The sequence below is a fragment of the Poecilia reticulata genome, chromosome 1 (genome assembly GCF_904066995.2).
Source record: "Poecilia reticulata chromosome 1, P_reticulata-male-v2, whole genome shotgun sequence".
NCBI classification, from domain to species: domain Eukaryota; kingdom Metazoa; phylum Chordata; class Actinopteri; order Cyprinodontiformes; family Poeciliidae; genus Poecilia; species Poecilia reticulata.
The window spans coordinates 15,985,564-16,008,068 of NC_088830.1; the positions used below are offsets into that span (position 1 = coordinate 15,985,564).

General features: G+C 38.5%; 2 protein-coding genes across 4 annotated transcripts; both read right to left on the reverse strand.

Annotated features, from left to right (window-relative positions):
• Positions 1-9,380: 9,380 nt before the first annotated feature.
• LOC103464124 (uncharacterized) lies at positions 9,381-13,048 on the reverse strand. Its single transcript, XM_008407991.3, has 4 exons — positions 12,281-13,048; positions 12,070-12,203; positions 11,200-11,308; positions 9,381-10,823 (listed from the first exon to the last, which is right to left on the reverse strand). The coding sequence occupies exons 1-4, from the start codon at positions 12,564-12,566 to the stop codon at positions 9,661-9,663; spliced, it is 1,692 nt and encodes a 563-aa protein (XP_008406213.1). The 5' UTR covers positions 12,567-13,048; the 3' UTR covers positions 9,381-9,660.
• Positions 13,049-15,402: 2,354 nt separating this feature from the next.
• On the reverse strand, positions 15,403-21,881 carry LOC103464106 (uncharacterized). 3 transcript variants are annotated; one of them, XM_008407978.3, is made up of 5 exons: positions 21,711-21,881; positions 21,141-21,375; positions 20,004-20,125; positions 17,014-17,122; positions 15,403-16,822 (listed from the first exon to the last, which is right to left on the reverse strand). In XM_008407978.3, exons 1-5 carry the CDS (start codon positions 21,717-21,719, stop codon positions 15,705-15,707), a joined length of 1,593 nt encoding a protein of 530 aa, XP_008406200.1. In that variant the 5' UTR covers positions 21,720-21,881; the 3' UTR covers positions 15,403-15,704. The 3 variants fall into 3 exon arrangements, with proteins under 3 accessions (XP_008406200.1, XP_008406190.1, XP_008406181.1); XM_008407968.3 differs by having other exon boundaries at positions 21,141-21,384; XM_008407959.3 differs by having other exon boundaries at positions 21,141-21,881.
• Between the last annotated feature and the right edge of the window lie 624 nt (positions 21,882-22,505).

Consider the following 22,505-nt stretch of genomic DNA (forward strand, 5'->3'; position numbering starts at 1 on the left):
TTAAAAGTAATTGGAAACTATTACAATAATTATTTTTAAAAACCCATTGGGATCGTGTCTGGTACAGCTATTAGACAGTTATGTAATATGTGCAACAGGACTGACAACTGCTGCAAATTGAAAATGGATGTCCAAATTGATTACATTATCTTGAAGAACAAATAATGTCCCTTCATCAAACAACAATTACTATTCATTAAAGATGGCATTGGAGGAAACGTCTCCAAAGTCAAAAGCATTACTCAGCCATGCAGCTAAAATTTCTGCACAAATGCTTTACTCTATTCATTCTTACTTAATCCTTTGTAGTGTCATGGATTGTTGAGATATTGGTGGACTCAATGGACTTTCGGTGATAGGTGAGTGGCAGGAATCTCTTGACAAGTTTTTATTATTATTGTTGTTTATTCAATGTTACATGACTCTGTGTTGTTGTTTCTTTTCATGATGTAAAGCACTTTGAAATGCCTTGCTGTTGAAATGTGCTATACAAATGAAATTTGATTTGATTTTATATAAATTTTATATTTTATATAAGTATAAACACCTTGTTTAAAAAAGGTTAAAACTAACCAATTAGACATCAATCTAATTGGTTATTTAACATACTAACATAAGGCTTATTTAGCTTTATCTAAACAACACGAATGACCACAGGGAATAATCATTTACCTTGCTTTAATCACAACTGAAGCAACCAAGATAATTTATACAAGCCATTTATTCCTTTTAATTAGACGTTCAGCTCTAACGAGTCATGAATATCTCTATTATAAATTTCTTAGAACCAACCAAAAACTAATCATCAGGTCCTTCAGTGTCAAATAATTTGTTGGTTTTAATCATTTGTTCCTCTCTATCTCCTGAAAAGGCAAAATTATGGTGCATGTTTTTTTTATTATTATTATTTTAAATTAGACTACGCCTTATTTGATGTACCAATATAATATGCATCAATACTACAAAGTGGGAATTAAAAAAAATGCAAAAACAATTAAAATAGAATATTTTTTTGGTCTATGGTTACACATCTCATTTCATTAGGTATAAAAAGTAGGCTTTTCTCTGTCCCTTTCTTCCACAGGAATCATGATTTTTGACATAGCATGTACTATGTGGTACACTCCATCTACTATAATCCTTTTAATTTATTGATATACTACTGTTTTTCCCACTGTGGTTTTTACATGGTTAAATAGTCAACATTTTATTGAGGTTTATAGTTGTAATTTTTCCTGTGGCTTAACAACTGCTCCCTGTTGTAAATAATGACAAAAAGGGCAGTAAAAGGCAAACAAGACATATTTTCAAGTTGTAATTTCATAGTTTTTCCTTTTCACTGCTATTCTGGTTTGCAGTTTGCATTAATTATGTTTATTTCCTACAGTCCACAAGTAAGAAAAAGTGTGAAGAAAGAAATTTGCACAAGAGAGGCAAGAACACAGCCAGATAATTGTGAAATAGCAATAACATGAAGGATGGAATGCAAAACATTGAGCATGAATGTATTCTATAACACAATACACACTAAAATGAAAGTACTGATATCAAACGTTCCACCTCAAATGTGCCTTCTCAGGGGACTATTTATGCTGCAATTTCAGAGATGTGAAGGAGGTCGGAAAATATGCGGTTTAAGAGCAGAAGCTCCAACAGGCCAACACCCTAACAATTCAGTGGTGCTCTGTGTCAAAACATTTCTGCCAGTAATTTGGAAGAGTGTCAAAGGTCGTTTTTAACAAAAAAAATAAAAAATAATTAAAATTTTTGATTTTCAAATTCCTGCACCATTCAGGCAAACAGTATAATTTTTGCTCCAATTTTAGGCAGTTTTTACTCAGATGTGCACAGGTGTTCACAAGTGAACCCATTCCTCTCAAAATGCAAGATATGCAGGAGTAGTGCGTGACAGCAGAAGTGAATAAAAGTAGCTGTCAAAATGTTATTTCAGAGAGATCACTTCTCACATCACTCAAACTCTGAAATAATTAGTCGCTACTGCTGCTTATCATCATGCAGAAGATAAATTTGAAGACGGCGTTTATTGATTTAATTTGTTAATGCAATATGTTAACCCCTGCCCTGCAAGGATTTAGATGATTGATGGGGTGAATCCATCCAGGATGTTAACCTCAGCAGACATTTATAATGATGTAGGAAACACAAACTGTAAAAGCTCATAAAATGTGTTTTTACCATGGTATATGTGCTTGCCATCATTCCATCAATTTTATAATAACACAATCACACCCACTCTTCTGTATCCAAAGGCCCTTGTGGGTCGTAAAGTATACACCACAAGTATACACATACTGTTGTATGTTTCTCACAATTAAAATTTTGGATTTTATGAACTATAGCTCCCCATTACCATTATTAGCGCTTTTTGTTTGGTTATTTTACGCCCGATGGGATGCCATGTGTCAATGTTAGCAGCAGGAATTGTATAAAAATATTTTTAACTTCTTTCTTCCCAGGTAACACAAACTCTGCAAAATATCTGAATTTCATTTTGGATGGTGTGACAGAGAAGACTACATGATAATTACAATGGTAACTGTACTCAGAGGAGCAGATTCATCTTTCTGGTAGTGGGTGGTCACGGTGCTTGCATGATATTTTGAGGTGCACACATTATATCAACGCGCACACACGCACACAGACTAGAGGAGTTAATGTCAATGTAACCTAATGCAAACAACTCAGATGAAGACAAAGGAAAAACAAAATCCACAATTCAACATCACAGTGTAGATTGAATAGCATACCGTAGCCGTATGGATCTACAAATGTGACTGAAACTGTCCACTGTGCTGAATGTCAGTATCGGTGAACATTAACATAGCCTACCAACTCATCAGCGAGGCCATTTCATTACTTAATCACAACCTGATATTAAAGATCACTACTGCAATGGCTTAGCAAAAAGGCTAAAAAAAAAACAAAAAAAACAAATTGTGGACCAAATACAAATTCAAAAACATTCAGATACATCCTTTAAAACAATATCATAGATGGTGTCATCATAATAAATATTGAATTGTTTGTCACTCACCATTCTTGTTAACTCTTGATGGTGTGTTGCCTCAGGTAGCCTTGCAATTTTTTTCCAGGTTTGTATTCCTTGGCAATGTTTTGTGATTGTTCATTATTACAACGTGGTTCAGTCTTGCTTGACCCATTGTGGACTGCAGATATGTTTTCAGGCGCTAAAGGCCAGAAAATGATCTTTCTAAAATGCATGATGTAGCAGGGACAGTCTGGGTAAGTTTCACTGGTTTTGTGACCTCTGGCAACAGTTTTCTCAAATATACTCCCTCATCCCCTTTGAGAAAGTTCACGAAGTCCTAAAAAGTAACCAAGCAATCTCCTTCTTGTTTTGCTATGTCCACACATACAATGCAGATCCATGAGTGCAACATGAGCATGTAAATTAAGTAACTGGGTCAGGAAAGAAGGACTGAGCAGTTCTTGCATCTGATATCTGCTTATGTTTACAGCAGTTCAAATTGATGCAGCAACATTTACACTCTCAATTAGCACTGACGCTAACTGCATTTGCATGAAGATTTGGCTTAATCATGAGTTTGAACTGTCTTCAGTGCTTTGGCCCAGCTGGTAAAACCATCCCGTACAAAAGCACTCCATGACTCTTGGTCATGTGATGTAGATAGGAAAAGGGCGCCCATGTGTTTGGCTGCAGTGCAGACCTCATATAATACCTTGTTTATTCCCGGCATTGTAGTCTATACATTGGTACTTCCCTTTCCAGCTAGCTTGGAAAGTCCGCCCTTTTTTATTCCTCACATCTGAACTGTTACTTCCCGCAGTCGCTGATAAGGTAGAATTCATACTCCATTTTTATCACAAATTTGGCAATTTTTTTTATTTGTATTTTTTGCTTGTTTGTTTGTTTAAATAAACCACTATGCTAGTCTTTCAACAAGTTGCTGTCCAGTGTTTATACCGGTATATCTGACGTCACAACGTAATGAGTTGCTCGAGCAGGTCAGTAGCCAATCATTGACAAGTGTCGGCTGCATGGCACAGGTGGTCCATTGGACCTTACCAAGCTCCGCCCAGATACGCCCCTCGAAAGTCCCACGTGACTTCATGTCTCACATTAACCTCCTCGCAGAGCTTAGCTTCTATGGGATTTTTTGTTTCGACTGACTCTGCAGAGTATTTCTGAGTCGATTAATGTAGCATTTCTGCCGGATTTTCACAAAATATCTGCCACGACAAGGGAACCAACAAGTTCATGTCATCTTTTTTGGATGACATCAAGGTGTTTGAGCCATGCGATGCCTCCAACATTGTGCGAGTTGCAGCTAAATGCTACCAGTCGATGAGGAAAACAACAGATCCTCACACCCTCAGCATAAATATAGCTGTGGACAAGATCACTGATGCCTGTTGTTCTTGCAAGGCTGGGTAAGTCGGGCATTCATGGTTTTGAGGGTTCGAATGTGCCTAGGACTTATACACGGTACTCGGTGCTAGCGTGGCTAACACGATTACAGTTTAGTAAAAGCTAGCGTGGCTAACACGATTACAGTTTAGTAAAAGCTAGCGTGGCTAACACGATTACAGTTTAGTAAAAAGCCTTTTCAGGTGAAATAAAATCTTTAATGTATGTCAGATGCGTTACACATTGCATATTGATCTGTTCAGCTAACGTAAAGCTGTAACAGACAGGCTTCAGGATGTAGAAGTTGTATCGGTACTGCCATTATGCTGTACTTGGCTAAAAGTTTTTCATAATGGATGTGTTTATTATTGACTTTTTTTTTTCATTCACTAAACACAAAGAAAGCAAAGCAATAATACTTACGCCAGCAGACACTCTGTTCTTATTGATCCTACAACGGTTGAGCTGCAAATGCGGTCGTGCACAAGCTTTAATCCAAGCAAGGCTTTCTGTTTTAGATTTTGGAAATCTGTGAATTTTAGTTCCACAAACACGATCAGGATACCTGGCATCGCCTGTACATTTACCCAACTAACGGAGAACCATTTTTTTTCGAGTCCTGACGCAAAAACTTTATGTCGGTCTAGCGTGAGTTTGTGAGCTGGTAACCCACGTGATAGCTGCGCCGTGACGTAAAATGGGCATTAGCCAATGAAAGGCGGGCCCTGTGGTAAGGTCCATAACCTTAAACACCCACGGAATAGCATAGACATAATATAAGAGTAGATCCCACATTGGCTGCTCCGGCGCATGAAATACGGCAGCCATCGTGGAGCGGTCGTCCCTCCTACTTTGCTCAATCAAAACAGCAGAAGATGCCTCAGCACTGAGGGATATTGTTGTTCTGATCGATGGACTATTGATGTGAGGGCTCCACAGACAACATTTCACAAGTAAGATGGACATATTATTGTGTATACACAATAATATGCAATATTCTAATCACAAAATATACATATTTTGTGATTAGAATATTACTTTACTGTATTTATGTCCACCGGCGAGATACCAACTAATATTAGCTACAGTGCTTGGTGTAATACAGGGTTCAGCCCCGCAATGAAGGCTAACTGAGATTCTGTAAATCTAAAAAATTTATTATTCTCTAATATTGACTTAGATTATCTGATACAAGAGCCTATATTAGAAATGAAACAATGTAACACATATTATAAAACTTATATTACGTGTTATAACATTCACCAGAAAAGTTTACACAGGTGGTAAAGACTATTATTTATATGTAATTCTTTCACTAGTAAGATACATCCCAAATCTTCCGTTTTTGTTTTGAAGGTTTCCTAAAGACACAATGTGAGGAAGAAGAGGGAAATATATTTAAAGAGAGACGGATTCACTGCAGCATGGATGAATCTCGCATCGGATTTTGGACTCAATCTCAGCTGCTGAATCACTCTGAAGCTAGAACTCGTCGGTTGAAAAACATTATATATATATATATATATATATATATATATATATATATATATATATATATATATATATATATATATATATATATATCCAATATATATTATTCAGTATTAATCATTATTTGTTTGTGTCATTATTAATCATTATTTATTTGTGTTTGTATAGTTATAAATATATTACTAAATTTTTTATAAAATGTATTAAATAAATTATGAACGGCTATGTGCTTTGTACTATGCTCAGCATACATCAATATCATAATATTCCATCCCTATTCTATTGTTCTAACCACTAAGCATATTTAAATATGCTGAACTATGTATTTTAAAAAATACTTTAAAAATACAATTGTTTATAAATGTAGCTTTGATAGATGTTTGAATAAGGTTTCCAGTAACAAAAAAGCGTGTTATGATCGATTAAATGCGCTGATACGTCAGTGTGCCTGCTAACCACATAACGCTGAGCAGTGGCGCAAAAAGTGGGTATATGCAGGGTATGCAACGCATAGGGGCGAAGCACCAGAGGGGGCGCCAAAACCCCGTCTGGAGGAGCCGGCGCGCCGATGATTGTTTTCCCATACACTTCGGCGCGCCTTACGCTCCTTCACCTCGCGCACATAACGAGGTAAATGTAGCGAGTTTTACCCTTCACGTATCGTCGGGGGGGGGCGCCGATCTATGTTTTCGCATCCACCTGAATAATGTGTAGTTGCGCCACTGACGCTGAGTGGAGTGGTGGACCCCTCCAAGAAGGCCGCCCTAAATCTCGTCAGCGACAATAGGCGAGCGGTCCATGAGGCGGGGCCCATGATTGTAATCCGTTTTTAAGAACTGTTTGGTTAGTTTTAATGCTGTACAGTTAGATGTCGTATAAATCTTCCAACAGCAATGTAAACTGGTGTGAGATGTATGCACGCACCAGTAGTTCATAGACTAGAACAATGTCACACAAGTCTATAGAGCTATTTGAAACACGTTAAATTGGTAAGACAATATATTTATATACTCAGTTCACTGTGTTCATTTAGCTGTGACCAGACAGGAAAGAAGTTTTGCTGTTGCACAGCAAACACTCTTTCTCTGCAGACTGCTGACTCAGCCAAGTAGCTATTTCTCAATTCTTCTTTACAGATAACTTCTCTTGTTATTGAGTTCCAACTTGAAAAGGGGAAGATAACATCCAGAACAGAAGCCCAGCTTTAATTCATTCTGCCCGCCCTCCCCCTTCAAACACGCCCACGCACTGAAAGAGTTTAGCCTCCGCTAGCTTTTTTCCACATCTTGAAAACAAGATTAAAATGTTATCGTTTGTACCACCTGCACGGAGCTGCTCCGACTCCCGCCACAGATAAACCATCAGGCTTAATCCTGAGCTCGAGCTACACACACTAGATCAGGCACAAAGATTGGCTAAAACAGCACCAAGAGATACTTGTTACCACAAATTCTTTTCTTTGGTGGGTTGTTTTTCTTTTTTTTCTTTTAATAGCTGCACTGTATGAAGCAATACAAGGAGATAAGCAATCGTCTGAAAAGCTCCATTAAGCCATTGTTGGGTGGAAGAAGCGGAAAGGGTGACATCTAGTGTCCAAAAAAGTATGGTGCAGTACAGCTGTCGTCTTTTTTAATACATCTCACATTTGTGAATTCAACCAGTAAATTTTTGTTTCTTTTTTTGTCACAGAAAGCTGAATTTTTAACAGGGTATGTAGACTTTTGGGTGCCACTGCATAAGTTTTCCTTCTTGAAATTATTAATGCAATAAACTAACTTTTGAATGCTAGTCTAATTAATTGAAATGCACCTGCAAATCTGACTTAAAAACATATTTAGCATAGATTCAACAATGTGTCAAGCTCAGAAGTTCAAATCTCTCCAATACTTTTTGACTAACATGGCAAGCAGACTGCTCCTTGCAAGTCAGCTGTCGAATTGATAAGAAATATCGTTAATACTGCGAGACCTGGTGCCAGGAACACTTGTCACACACATAATTGTACATATAATACGTACTCACACACACATCTTTCATGTAAACTAGTTAAGAAACAATTGTTCAATGTTTATAATTTAATAAGATAATAAAAATATTTTAAAATATTACAATGTGAGACATGTATATATATCAAGACAATTTTACATCATATAACAATGCTGGAATTTTAATTTGGGATTAAAACAAAGTTGAGCTAACAATTATCAGTCACTAGTGATCATTCAGAATAACTTGTGTAAGAAACTGCTCTAGCTCATGAGTGCTGCGGTCATTAATACCATAAGAATCAATATTAAATAAGAGATGGTTTTAGGCCAACTCATTTTTCCTGACGGGAAAAAATTAAGTTAGAATCCTTTTTCACTTTGATAAAAAACGGGATGCATCTGCTTTTCCTTTCTAGTCACACTTTAATGTTTGAAATTAAACAAATACCAGACCACCATAACCTGAGAAAACACAAAAAGTTTTCAAATTATGATTTTATGCATAAAGAGAAGAAAGTAAAAGGTTGTGTCATATGCAGCAGTATTTCAACCACATTTAGGTCTGAACTTTGACCTAAAGTTCCTGACAGCAAAGTTCAGACCTTGGGGTGGTGACTATACCACCCCCAAAACCTTCATGATGCTATTTTGAGCCTTAGGATTTGGACATATTAGCACACCTTGGATCATTGTCCAGCTGTACAAATGTGCTTGAGCTGAAGGTCATAAACTGATGGCTGGACATTTTCTAATGGAAGTAAAAGGACACAGAACATTTACAGAATCTTTTCCCAAAATTCAAAGTAATGGGTTCAAAGTGATGTTAGCAACAGTTTTGGCCTTGAAACTCTCCCATGGATGACTCTGCTGCCCAGCTTCTCTTTGTTTGAATGGTGCAACGTCATACACAAGGTATGGTGTCGCCTTTCCTTTTTAGTGTTTAATCATGAACACTGCTTTTCACCCGAAGTAAGGCTGGCAGTGCTTTTAGATGTTGGTCTTTTGTATTCTATTGGTAGACCGACTACACCTGGGAAAGTTCACTACTATTCCACATTTTCCCGCTTTGTGTGGATCAAGACTGAATTTTGTTTCTCTGGACTCCAGAAACTCTAGAAATGACTTTGTAATCCTTTCCAGGCTGTTGAGTACTATTTCTCATCTGCTAAGTTTGTGCAGACAAGGGAATAATGTGTTGCTTTTTGAAATCCAAGAAATTATTTCATGTTATCAGACAAGTTCCATTTGATTATCTTGATTGTTGACATCACTTATCAAAAATATAGGCAATTCCTGTCAGCAATAAGTTGTGACTATTCAACCAAATCAATCCAAATCAACCTGGGATAAGGTTGCTTTTGATTGGTTTTAGTCTGATATTAAAGTTGATTTGAAACATGAAACTGCTTCATCATAGCAAACATTTTTAAGGGAGCAAACACTTTTTCATGGCACTGCATTTATAAATAACTTGCGGTCCACATAAGAAATAACTCTAAACATTTAATTTCTGGTATGACTTATTAGCTGGTTCATCTAACAATATGAAACACACACCACACACAGTGTTTGTCATCCTACAGTGAGCCCAGCACACCTGTAGAGATTAGCAGGTGAGCTTCATAGGAGTGCACAGAACTAATCAAATCTAGAGGTGTAGTCTCGTGATGCAGCCCACCAACTGTGCTGCACTGCAACATGAGCTCCGACCGTCTCAAGCTAAAAACACAAAACACTCATGAATTTTCTTTCTCCTCCAGACCTCTGAGGTCAAACGTCCAGATGGATCCTCTGGTGGCGTTTCAGGTTGCATTTCTGGGTGAAGCGTTTGCCGCATGCCAAGCAGCAGTAAGGTCTCTCGCCTGTGTGGACGCGCCGGTGGGCTTTGAGGTTGCTGAGCTTGGTGAAGCTGCGGCCGCAGAGCGGGCAGCAAAACGGCCGTTCGCCTGTGTGAATCTGCATGTGGGCCTTCAGGTTGCTGGGGTGGGGAAAGCTCTTGTCACACTCCTCGCAGCGCAGGAAGGGCCTGTAAAGCGGAGAATCGGGAAGGGAGACGGGGTTGCGGGCCGACTGATGGCAGTTTGCAGGGTGATGGTGGGATTTGATGCCGACCCACGAGGCGCTGGCGCGATGCAGAGCTGCAGTCTGCTTGTCACCCAGGTGAACGCGCTGCAGTGGCTGCAAAGACGAAGCAGCTTTGGATGTGGAGGAAACCCTGTTAGGGTTATTCGAAGGTGCAACCTGAGAGCGAGGGTCGGAAAGCGCTGCCGTTGTCATGTTGGACAGTCTGTGTGGAGGCCTTTTCGGTGGTCGGTGGAGGTGTTGTATGGCTGCCTGTAGCCTGAGTCCTGAACCCCTGTGAGACTGGAGCTTCACTCCCTCCTGTGCTGAGGATCTGTGGTAAAAGTGGTTTGGTTTGTGTACCAAGTTCACCCTTTGTCCCTGTAACGATCCGGTGAATGATTGTGTCCCAGCTTTCTTTTCTGTACTCGCCCTGTCTGTGAACCCATCAGAATCGATAAGGACTTCTTCTTTAACGATCACGCTCAGAGTGTTGTTGGCTCGCAGTCTGGCTTTGGGAGATTCAGAAAGGGAAACCTGATCTCTGACTGAGGTAAGCTGAACATCTACTCTGGCAGAGCCAGGAAGCTCATGCTCCAGATAATTCACAGAACCTTTAGGTGGGCCTGGAAACTCGGGTTCTGTGCCAAGCTTGTGATTCTGCTGGAGCCCAGCTGCTGTGGCCGGCAAGTCAGCCCACTTGGAATCAAGTTCAAAAGCTTCTGTTTCGTCCTGGGTCTCGGGATACGCACAATCAGTGGACATCTGTGGGTCGCTCTTAATGACATTTCTCTGCAGCTCTTCACCGTTTGCTTGGGCTGGTGTCGGCTGTGCCTCTAGCAAGTCACCTGCATTCTCTGGTCCAGCTTCACCTAGAAGAATTTAAACAGATTTACAATAAGCTGAACAACCAAAAACTTTGAAGTATTTTATTTGGTTATTACCAAAATAATGGCATAATAGTGGGGTGGATGGATAATGATATCTGAATATTTTTCAATAATTATTGCAAAATAAATCTGGAAAAAGTGTAGTGTCCTTGCTCAGGTGGGAGAATTTGTCGACATGACAACTATGAACTACGTACTCCAAAAATCTTTTTGTCATGGTTCATCTCTATGGTGGTGACAGCATTACACTGTGGAAATGCCTTTCTTGACCAGAATTAGAGAAGGTAGCCACAGTGCACCCGTAAACTATTCTTTTTTTTTTTTAAAGTACTGTTCATTTTTTGAATTGGATACTTACGATCAGAAGTACTGCTCCACTCTCTCAAATGCAAAGAACAGGAAGACGGTTTGGTTAGTTCTTCCGCTTTCATTTCAATAGATGCCATGATTTCCTTCTCGCCTGTGACCTGAACAAAGAATATTATGTGTGATGAAAACCAAGACACCGTATGACATCATCTTAGTTAACGTTTTACGATCTGTACATTCTCCTCAAGTTTATTCCGACTGAAACAAGCTTTGTAAGTAACATTTTCGAGCCTTGTTGGGTGCCAAACAAGTTCAACGTTCCACTATAAAAATAAAAACGAACCAAAAACAAATGTGCTGTGCTGACGGTATCAAGATGACAGTTTTAGAGGCTATCCTGCTCCTGCACAGCCGTACCAATATCGGTCAACACCGATATGGAGGCCAAGATATTTCAAGTTAAAAATATTATCCGCATATGACGTGTGCTGCTACAAAAAGCAAGGATGGATTAAAATACCCGACTAATCAACTACTCATTTAACATTTTGATTAATTTATTGACTGCCAAATAAATATTAGCTGTAGCTTTAGAATGTGATGAATAGTGTATATCTGCTCCTTAATTTGTCTCTGTTGGAAGCAAGTTGAAAATCAAATTGGTTGCTTTTCAGCAGCACTGCCTTACTGTCCTCTATTCAAGCCAGTGTTCTCTTTGGTTTCCTCTGAAAGGATTTTAAGCCGTAGAATCTGTGTGAGTGAGTATTTTAGGAGTTCGATTGATGCTGTTTTTGAAAAAAGGCTACACATACACGCTCGTGCACACACACATTTATTTTTTTTATTTTTTATTTTTTTTAAAGCTGCCAACCTCCAGTCAGCCGAGTGACATCTCTACTTCAACAGTCATGTGCCTCACCTTTGACCCTCTTCCAGGGCTCTGGATCGGTTCTGGATTGTCTGCTGACCCCGTCTTGGATTCTTCGCTGCCATTTGACAACCAATGTTCAACTGCACCGTCTGGATTCTTCACCTCGCAGTCACTCATTGTGTCTGCAATAAAAAGGGAACTGTAATGCAACCCAGAGTAACCCATAACCTTCTTTGAAACTCTTGCTGTACGTTCTTACCATGCTCCTCCGTTTTTGCTTTTACCACGACAGGACTCTGATCCGCTTCACTGCTCTCCAACTCAACAGACCCGTCGGTCCGTCCTGCATCCCCGCCGTGTTTGCTCCCAGTCCACTGCAGCTGCAGCCTCAGAGAGTCCACCTCCAGTTTGCTGCGCCTCACCTCCATCATGAAGACATCCTCCACCAGCCTGGTCACCTCGAACATCGCCGTCTTCACTACGGCCTCCATCACGTCGGAGAGCTGGGTCTGAAAGGTCACGATGAGGGTGTCCAGGTCCGACATGATCCACTGTGTCCTGACACCCTGCGAGTCTGTCCTTTAGTGTCCACTTTCAAAGACTGTTTGGGGGAAATCTTTAAGAGTGCTTTTGGTTTGGATCAGCCAGTCATCTGTTTGTCGGTATCAGATTCCCTGGTTAGCAGGAGGTGGCGTGACGTGATTTAGCGCTAAATATTATTACTGATTACTGCTGACATCAAATATTCACCTCGTGATATTAGCATGACGCTAGCGTCCCGTTAGCTAAATCTTGTTAGTAAAATAAGCGAGAGGCAACAAACCATGGAGCGCAAACGCTAAAACGCAAACGACCCGAACGTTCCGACGTTTTAAATGGGATAATCTGTAATTAGGAGCAGATGTTGGGATGAAGAAGGCAATCAAAACCCACTTTGTGAACCTTGTTTTTGCTAATGACGTCACAGCTGACGCAGTACGGTGGCCTGAGGTTAGAAAATGATTGCGAAACGTTTTCGGAAATCTCTAGATGCAATAATGTTTATATTTAATTTAGAATACGCTTCACGAGCTTTTTTTTATTGTTTATTCAATGTTACATGATTGTGTTTTTGTTTTTAATTATGTAAAGCACTTTGAAATGCCTTGCTGCTGAAATGTGCTATACAAATAAAATTTGATTGATTGATTGAAACAAAAATTATGGTCTAGTTTATTTCTAGATCATGGTGGGAGTTTTGCTAAATAGGGTGTCTAATGCCAAAAGCTTTCATACGTCTTAAACATATTTTCAAATTTTGATACATAAAATAAAAACTAAAAACGAGTCAAAAAAAATTCATACATAAAAAATATAAATAGTACTAATACATAGAATTAAAAAATATATATTCTACATATTTCCACTGTTTAGAAGTCTTATCGCAGGAGAGATGAAGCTGTATTTTCTGAATTTGAAGCTGCTGAATCTTTTGCCAGAGGTCAGCAAGGAGAACAAACAATGGTGAGGGCTGAAGGGGTCTTTTGTGAGGCAGTGACTGTGAGCTGTGTCAAAGATGGAAACCAGTCCTGATTATTCTCTCAGCTGTCCTCACCACTCTCTCTACATAATGCCAATCTGAGGCATTCCACGTCCCAAACCAGACAGAGATGCCGTTGTTCTCTCTAGTGCCTCTGTAGATAGTGGTGAGAATGGGAAGGGAGAGGTTTGCTCTTCTCATCCAACACAAAATGTGCAGACGTTGTTGTTCTCTTGTCAGCTGACCAAAGGTATGGAGGGACCAGGTCAAGGTGTCTGTGATCTGTATCACAGACACATAATCCTGCCGACCCGCTCGACAGCATCAATGCTAAGGGAGGAGGGAGTGACTTGGTTGATTTTTTTTCTAAAATTGACAATTTCTTTTGTTGACATTCAGGATTAGATTGCTTGCATCACACTAGACTAGTCCATGAGGCGTCTCACCTCCTCTCAGCAAGCCAGTTCATTGTTGTCCTGGCATAGCAGTCATGGTTCATCAAGGAGAAGAGCAGTGGGCTCAGTACATAGAAGGAGCCAGTGCTGAGAGAGATGACCCGTGAGATATTTTTGCCAACCCCCACAGACTGGGGTCTGTTTGTGAGGGAATCAGACAGCCAGTTCCACAAGGGGGGGGTGGGGAGTTGAGTCCAAGGGGAGCTAGACCATATCCTAGACCATTAGCATTACACATTGGGATGTGTGTAATGCTGACACACATCCCACAGTCCAGACCCTCACCTACTTCTAAATGGGGTTTCCTCTAGTAAACAGGGGCTAGCATGCAGGAATTATCATTACAGAATGATGGTCTGATAAACCAAGGCGAGGGCTGTCATGAATGCTGCTTTAATATTTGTGAAAACTAATATTTTGTTGGTTTATATAAAATCATATTTGTGTGGCAGAATGACCCACTCATACCTCAAGTTACTTGCAGCAGTAAGTCCACCAAAATATATTTCTATAAGAATCAGGGAGGCTGAATTCAAATGCAACCTACAGTTAAGTATTTGGAAAATGTCTTGAAAGCCATGTATTCTTTCTTTCTTCTTCACAATAACGTGCCACTTTGCTTTGGTATATTCTATACACCACAATAGATGTTTGTGGTTCTAATGTGACAAAATGTAAAAATGTTCACTGTAAATGCAACGTAATTGTGCAGAACATCAAGCAAAATCAAGTAAAATCACAGTAATAGCATCAAAATGAAAAAGAATTCCACAAATAAAAAATGTTGATCAGCATTTCAGAGTCTATTTCCTTCTTTAAGAAAATGAACTTACTATAAAGACAAATGACAAATTAGTTGTGGAATACAAAACAACTAATCTTAAATGCACCAATAAATCTGTAATATATCAATTAGACAAAATATATAAACAGAATCAGATCTACTCATGCCTTAGTGATACTTCATGTTCCATGATAGTGATTGACGATCTTCTCAATTTGAAATGCCTTGTTGCTGAAATGTGCTATAGAAATAAAATTTGATTGACTTTATAATCCACTTAAAAAAGGTCGTTTATTCTGAGTCAAAAAAAAGTTTAATTTATAAATACTTGATTAAAGCAGTTTTGATTGCTACGGTTAACTAAAGAAAATAACCAAATCATGTTCCTGTATATGTCAAAAACCTCAGTTTCAGGATACACAACACACCTACCTGATCAAACAAGTTGAATTACGAAAACATGTACCACAAGCTTCTCTTGAACTGGCAAGAAAAGCATTCAGTTCAGCTCAAAAATACTTTAATAATCCCAGAAGGAAATTAAATAAAATGCCATGATTGGCTGCCATATATTAGGTTGATTGTTCTATTTTGGAAGCAAGAAGAAGAAAATAGCCAAGCAATGACATCCAAAGCCAGTTTTAATTTTTATGCAGTCGAGAATTCACATTGAGTACATTCTAATCAAATACAGTGAATTAAATATACAAAGTGTGCAGGTGTTAAGTTGAAGACATCAATTTAAACTTGAAAAATATTACATTTTGTAATTTATTTTCATAATAAAACATACTTAAATAATTGCATTAAATAAATGCAACCGACAACTGAAGAGTTTGAAATTTAGCAGTGCAAGCGTTCATTCGTAGATTACCAGATTGAAAGACGGAGAGCACCATTAAACCCAAACTCGCTCGCTGTAGTCCTACAGGTCTGTCACATGTTTGCGCTGATGTGACTTGAGGTGGTCCAGGCGTTTGAAGCTGTGGCCGCAAATGGCGCAGCAGTATGGTCTTTCCCCCGTGTGGGTGCGCTGGTGCACTTTCAGGATGTCTGCCCTAGTGAAGCTCTTGTCACACATGCTGCACTGGTGAGGTTTTTCCTGCGTGTGAATCCTTTGGTGCAGCTTCAGGTTCCAAAGGCGGCTAAACTTGTTCCCACAAACAGCGCAGCAATAAGGTTTGTTGCCTGTTTGGCCACACTTGTGAGTTTTTAAGTTGGCAAAGGATGGGAATCCTTTTCCGCAGTGGCTGCACAGATGGAGGCCCTGCCCCAAATGGATCCTCTGGTGGACTTTCAGATTACAGGCTTGAGTGAAGGTCTTTCCACACTGGTTGCAGATGTATGAGGATCCTTGTCCTGTGCCTTTATGAGACTGTTTGTGGGGCTTAAAAGAAACCGAATTAGGCAACGTGGTAAAACAATGGTTGTGGGTGCTGCTCCTTGCTTCATTTTCTGAGTTTTGATGATGTAATCTTTGTTGCATGTTTAAAGTGTCACTGTATGAAGCCGAGGATTCATATGATGCAGTGGGGAACTGAACTTCCTGCCCACGGAAGCTCATTCTGCTGCCCAAATCACCAGATATCTGCTCGGAGTATCTGATATTTGGTTCCTGCAGATATCCTTCTTCATCAATAAGCAAGCCGCTGAATTCCCCGCTCACATCACTGTTAGTCCTAACAGGGGAGCTCTCCTCAGTTCCTCTGTTCTGTGGAGACCCTGCTGTATAACACTGGTGCTCAGCTCCTTCGGGATTTTTCCTGTTCTCGTTAAATTGATTAACATAACTAAGGCCGTCAGGTAGATGGGTTGGAGAATCTTGTAGCCCATCATAGTTATCCATCTCTCCATATCCAGGTTTGCCAAAGCTACCCAAGTCGTTCAAGATGTACCTGTTCTGGAAATTTGATTCAGAGAGGACCTCCGATTGTCTGTCTTGGCTCAAGGCCGGTCTCTGGTCAAAGCCAGGTTCCCAGTTCACATGGCAAGCTGGGTTATTCTGTTCACTGAAATGCTTACTTGGTCCTGGTAGACTTGACTCTGAAATAAGATAAACAAACTGTCAAGTTGGTCTCAGTAACACACCTAGCATATGAATAATGTAGTCAGCTTCCAATGTGGATCATGTTAAATTTTCTAACACAAAGATCGCAAGACGTGTTTTTCTCTATTTTTTGTAGTCTTTTCATAAATAAATACTGTTTTCATCACCAACTTGCATAGAAACTCACCTTCTTTGCAGACACTCCACCTGTGGGATTCCTCGTCTCCTGGCTGGATGTTCTGAGGAGTTTCTTCTTTGAGTTGTCTCTCACATGTGTCCTGCTGTACACTTACACCCTAGAAGATAAGCAATAATACAAAAGTTGCATTTAGGGTTTTTTTTGTTTGTTTTTTTTATCAGTGGCTGGAGTCTTAAAGGATATCTCTACTTGAGTTATTTTGCCAAGTGAGATTCAGAAATTTGCCATTGTTTCAAAATGGTTCAACTTGAACTATTTTTTACTGATATACATTTTTTAAAAATATTTTAATGAATAATAATTAATATCGTTTTTTTCTTTTATTTACAAATTTGATAATGACAGAAACAACTAAAGAAATTAGTATGTTTTTTTGTTTTTTGATGCCCCCAACAGCTGTCCAGGTCAATTGAGAACTTGTGTACTATCTATATATTCCCTGCAATTTACAAAAATAAGATCTCTCTAAATAATAATTTCTTTATCAGTAGCTCATCATTGCCAATCCAAAACTATTTTTGAGTTTTTCTGCTGCTCTGGATCAGCCTTAAAAGAAGAAGTTCATGATATCATATTTTGTGGGGCTTGAATCCAACAACTCTTTTGACAGCAAGACTCTGTATAAGCGGCTCCTAGAATGAAACTTTATTGCCCAGTAAATTAAATTATTTCTCAAGTCATAATACAAATCTGACTGATCTTATTGTCTGCGATAGGTAGATGTTCCAAACGTGCATCCCAATACACAAGAATGAATCCCCAAACCAAATACACACATGACTGAAATGTGTGTACTGAAACTGAAATGTCATACCGACATTTCGGTTGCATTTGTAAATAATACTGGGATCTGGATGCTGCACATGCAGATTGTTATGAGTGTTAATAGAATGTGACTAAAACAATTACCTAAAAAGTAGCTACAATTAATGTTTTATATCATTCTGATTCTAAAGCAGGTTCTGATGCTATTTAGTTTCATTTTGATTCATTTGAGTATAAAACACATCAGCCTTTTTTGGGAATTAGAAGTCTTACATTAAAAGCTGACTCCCAGTTGAGCTACGGCATATCTGTTGTACACACCCAAGAAAGTGTGACATAATTTTTAGCCTAACATTTGGTAGGACATCATTAGCATAACAGACAACATTTAAGACATAAAGTGTCTTTTGTGCATCATTAATCTTAGGGTGTTATATTGTCACTTTAAAATCTGTCTAAAGTCTTTTGTTCTATCAATGATAAAAAAAAAAAGTAGCATCAGATTGTAAACTGAAATCTAAAATGCCTTTAGGCTGCGCAGGTCATTTATAGATGTCCATCTATTTGAATTCTGACTCTTTTAACAGTTTGACTTTGTGGGTTCCAATAAGTGTATTTGTACCTCACAGGATGATGTAATCATGTGGGGTGACTCTTATGAAAGCCAGCAATAATTAGATCTAATATGAACGCCTGGAAAATAACTACTGTCAGCACGATTTTACGTTTTATTCCACCTGCTAATACGGCAAGGTCATTTTGTTTGTGTCTTATTTGTAGCATAAGCCCATATTAATTTATGTAGATATATTTGTATGTGTGTCTTTAGTTTTCATAGTGATCCAGAAGATCCATTACAACTGTGGTGATGGGAGATGTTGAAATAAACAAACTTTAAATCACCCGTCAAGGCCATGCTAAGCTTGGTATCTGCTGAAAATTAGCTGTGCGTATGTGAATAACTGTTTCCAGCTGTCTGAATTATCAACACCTATTGTTCATACTCTAGTATTAGCTACTATGCTCACCATTTTATAAAATCCCACAAGGAATATGACCTGCGATTATTACTGCTCCCAAAGCTACATTACTATGCAAGTTTGTTGCGTTCAGAAAAAAGAAACTCAGTAAAGTATAAAATGGCATGCAACAAACACAAGCCAGTCATACAAGACTAAACCTAACAAAAACGATCTTTGAAAAAAAAATATCTTCAATATCTTTTTCAAAGTTTCCAGGTACAAGCTTGAATCACATTAGCAATACAAGAAGAAGGTGGTCCGTGGAAAGAACTGAAGGTTAAAACCGAAGCTTTTACAATAAATTCTGAAATTAAAAGGTAGCTAAAGCTCTATTCGACCATGTCGGGAGTCTCCGTGTAGAGTCCTGGACTACCTGAAGATAAACTAGCCCTTTCATTATGAGATAGATTAGTGTGGAGACAAAATCATTAATAAAAATCCAAAATCTATGTATTTCTAGATAAATTAGGTCCAATGTAATCTCAGGACTCTTAGACTAACAGCACACAGACTGTCAGATTAATAAGGGCCAGTTAACATCTGTAACCAGCAGTGCTAAGTGTGATCACCATGTGAAGATAAGTCAACTCAAAGTGGGACGGAGCAATGTCTAGCAGTCTGGTGTGAGGATTCCAACCTGAACTGTAACATCCAAATAAAAACAAAGGGATTGTGGAGAATTTACTATTGTGCAAATTTAGGATTCACATATGCAGTTCAACTTTGTGAAGCTTTGAAAGACATCAACTCATCTCTCACCCAGAGAAGTTTTTTTTTTCTTTTTCTACTGCGTAAGAATATAACTTGCACCTGTAACAAAGGGCAACTTATCTGCTGAACTGAATGAATTTAGATCAGTTGCTTTTACTTCACAATTAGTGAAGTATTTTGAATAAGATTTTGTTCTACAATACCTACGATGGTTTTAAAGAACAAAGTATCGGGTTTACTTGACCCAGTGCAGTTTGCCTCGTGCCTAATTTGAACGATGGAAGACAGCTCTACTGGAAAAAAAAATTTTTTATTAAGTTTTTATGTTGAATCCTGAAAGCCCATTTGGATCACTAATATTTATCAAAGAACAGTTCTGAGTACTGTAATAAGTCTGATTAATCCCAAATTTATCAGCTCAAAAGCACAGAAAAACTTTGCATAGATAGCACACCAGTGTGAGTTCTTAAAAAAACCCACCTGTGCCTCACTGCTCGTCTCTTGCGTCGCCTTTTCAGCGTTCTTATACAGTCTCTTTCCAACAGTGCTTTGGTAACTGTGTGCCTCTTCTTGTGTCACTCTCTCCTGTTTCAGGCTTTTGTCTGTGTAGAAGACAGAAAAAATACACCTCACTCAATGCACAAAGGGCCAAATAGTTTTGATTATTAATATAAGAACGATCTAAAGATCTTAAAACACTTTTAAATCAATTATGAAGTTAGAAACATGTTTAGATATCATGCACATCATGCAGAAAGGTTTGCATCCCTCCATGATGTTTTGTTAGTTACCACACAGTAACATCTGAGGTATACCTCTCTCTGTAGGACTTTTTATTTTTCTTAACCAGACAAACTAATCAACTAGAATACGTATTTATACTTGTGACTGACTTGTGAAGCCGACTTTCCCCATGTTCATAATATCTAGATTATGATGGAAACAATTACTGAAATGGTTCTTGCATTATGTGTAGCATAAGGTGTAAGCAATAACTCATAAATTCCCCAATAAGCAGTCCAGCCAAACGATTCAGAATCGCTGAACTATTTTTCTTGAAAACTACAGCTGTGCCACAGTTTCACCAAGAGTAAGTAAGTAAAAGTAAGGTTGCCAGTGCCTTAACCAAAACGACCAAAGTGGCATCATTTCCAACAATTCCATCTAAGCATGGATTAATATTTAGGAATTAATAATGTGAAAAAGAGATTTGAATGTCTCAATTTATCATACTGCCTTGCAAAGCAGTAGATGAGGATCCTTGACACACCTATAGATTGAAGCAGAAATCATTATTAGTAATTGTTTCGAATCGAAAATCGATTTTGAATAAAACCGTGGTCCCCAAACGTAGAATGGAATAATGAGATGGTAAAAAATCCCCATGTTTGAATGAAAGGCAATGAAGGAGCAGCCAATTTAGCACATCCTATAATCACTTATTTTAGATATTTGTGAGCAACCTGTGAAGATAGCTTTCCTTCTGTGAACGTTTCTAATTTTTGAGAAACTACAGTGGGGTGATTGATTGGGTTTATTTACCATGATGCATAAGACCTAGTGATAAAATAACTAAAATGATGACGTAGTTTTCGAGGGACATGAGAAATCACCCACCTGTCAGGCTTTTGTCCTCTCCAGCAGTTCTGGCTCTCCCGCAGTCAACACACATCTCCTTCCCGTTGTCTTGCCTATCTTTCCGTCGGCTCTCTGCCGACTTCAGCCTCTTCTCCAGGGATTCCACCTGCTCTCTACACCGCAGCACTTCCTCCACAAAGCTCTCCTCCACCAGCCGGGTGATCTCGTAGATGGCAGCCTTGAACACCGTTTCCATCACTCCAGAAAGCTGGGACTGAAAAGACTGAATAGTCTCTGTCATTGTGGCGACCATGTGTTAAAATTTATAGCGGCTTTAACGCTGAGCGAGAAGGAAATGTCCAAATTAAACTTCAAAGCTCACTGGAAAAAATTGCTCATACCCAAGTAAAAAAAAAAGGGAGGGAACTACTACAAATTAGTTTATTAAGCCACACAAAAAGGCCGTAAAGGTTTAATGTTCAGCTGATTTCCATGTCAGTAAAGCACAGCTAAATAAATTATCAGGGTAAATATGAATTGTTAGCCACCTAGCTTTTTACACTAACTTTAGTTTATCGCAAACCCACCGTTATCTGAAATATCTCTTACCCTTTCCATTCTTTATGCGGTCTACTTTCAACCGATACATTGGTGTAAAGGGTTACCTAATAACTTAACAGCTATCTTATCCCTTAATAGAAACTGTTTATAATCGCAACTGTTATATTTCCCAGCATAACAGCCTGACTTCCTGCTTTAAAAAAATAAAAATAAAAAAATACGACTTCTTCGTCTATTTTTATGGCGGCTGGCAAACAACTTAATGTGCTATACCGCCACCTTCCAGATTGGAGTATGGATCATATTTTCTATTACTACCATACATGTACAATTTTACTATACACTTATTTATTTTTTTTACATTCAAATCAACAGTATTCTTTTTTGCAGCACTTTTAGCAAAATTGCCAGCCAACTAATTACGATTCCGATATGGGGAGTGATCCATACTAATTTGAAAACTGAGTGAGTTATATCCAATATAATATATAGCCTTGAATACTTGTATGTAATCCCACTTAGTTTAAATACTTTAGATCAACATTATATCATTTTTCTTTTTTTCTTTTTGCTCTTTCTTTTAGTTTGTTATTTTGTTTGTAATTTCTTTTAATTCCTGTAAAGCACTTTGTATTGCCTTGTTGCTGAAAATGTGCTATGTAACTAAAATTACCTTTACCTTTGTTAATGTGGTATTTGAGTCTGAACAAATCACAACCGTCTTTTCTCTAACTTCCCCCAATCCACTGGAAAATTAAATTGCCATTAATGTATCTGTAATTATTTTTGTTTTTCATAATATTTAAATTTGGAATTATAATAGACATATCTGTTTTATTATTT

What these genes read in the sequence shown, in the direction of transcription:
- LOC103464124 (XM_008407991.3), bottom strand. Translation starts at nt 12,566, where the DNA reads ATGTCGGACCTGGACACCCTCATCGTGACCTTTCAGACCCAGCTCTCC. An exon ending in AGCAAAAACGGAGGAGCATG is followed by an intron (nt 12,204 to 12,280) that starts GTAAGAACGTAC and finishes TTTTTATTGCAG; the next exon opens with ACACAATGAGTGACTGCGAG. An exon ending in GTGGAGCAGTACTTCTGATC is followed by an intron (nt 10,824 to 11,199) that starts GTAAGTATCCAA and finishes AAATTCTTCTAG; the next exon opens with GTGAAGCTGGACCAGAGAAT.
- LOC103464106 (XM_008407959.3), bottom strand. Translation starts at nt 21,414, where the DNA reads ATGGTCGCCACAATGACAGAGACTATTCAGTCTTTTCAGTCCCAGCTT. An exon ending in AGACGAGCAGTGAGGCACAG is followed by an intron (nt 17,123 to 20,003) that starts GTGGGTTTTTTT and finishes CTTATCTTCTAG; the next exon opens with GGTGTAAGTGTACAGCAGGA. An exon ending in GTGGAGTGTCTGCAAAGAAG is followed by an intron (nt 16,823 to 17,013) that starts GTGAGTTTCTAT and finishes ATCTTATTTCAG; the next exon opens with AGTCAAGTCTACCAGGACCA.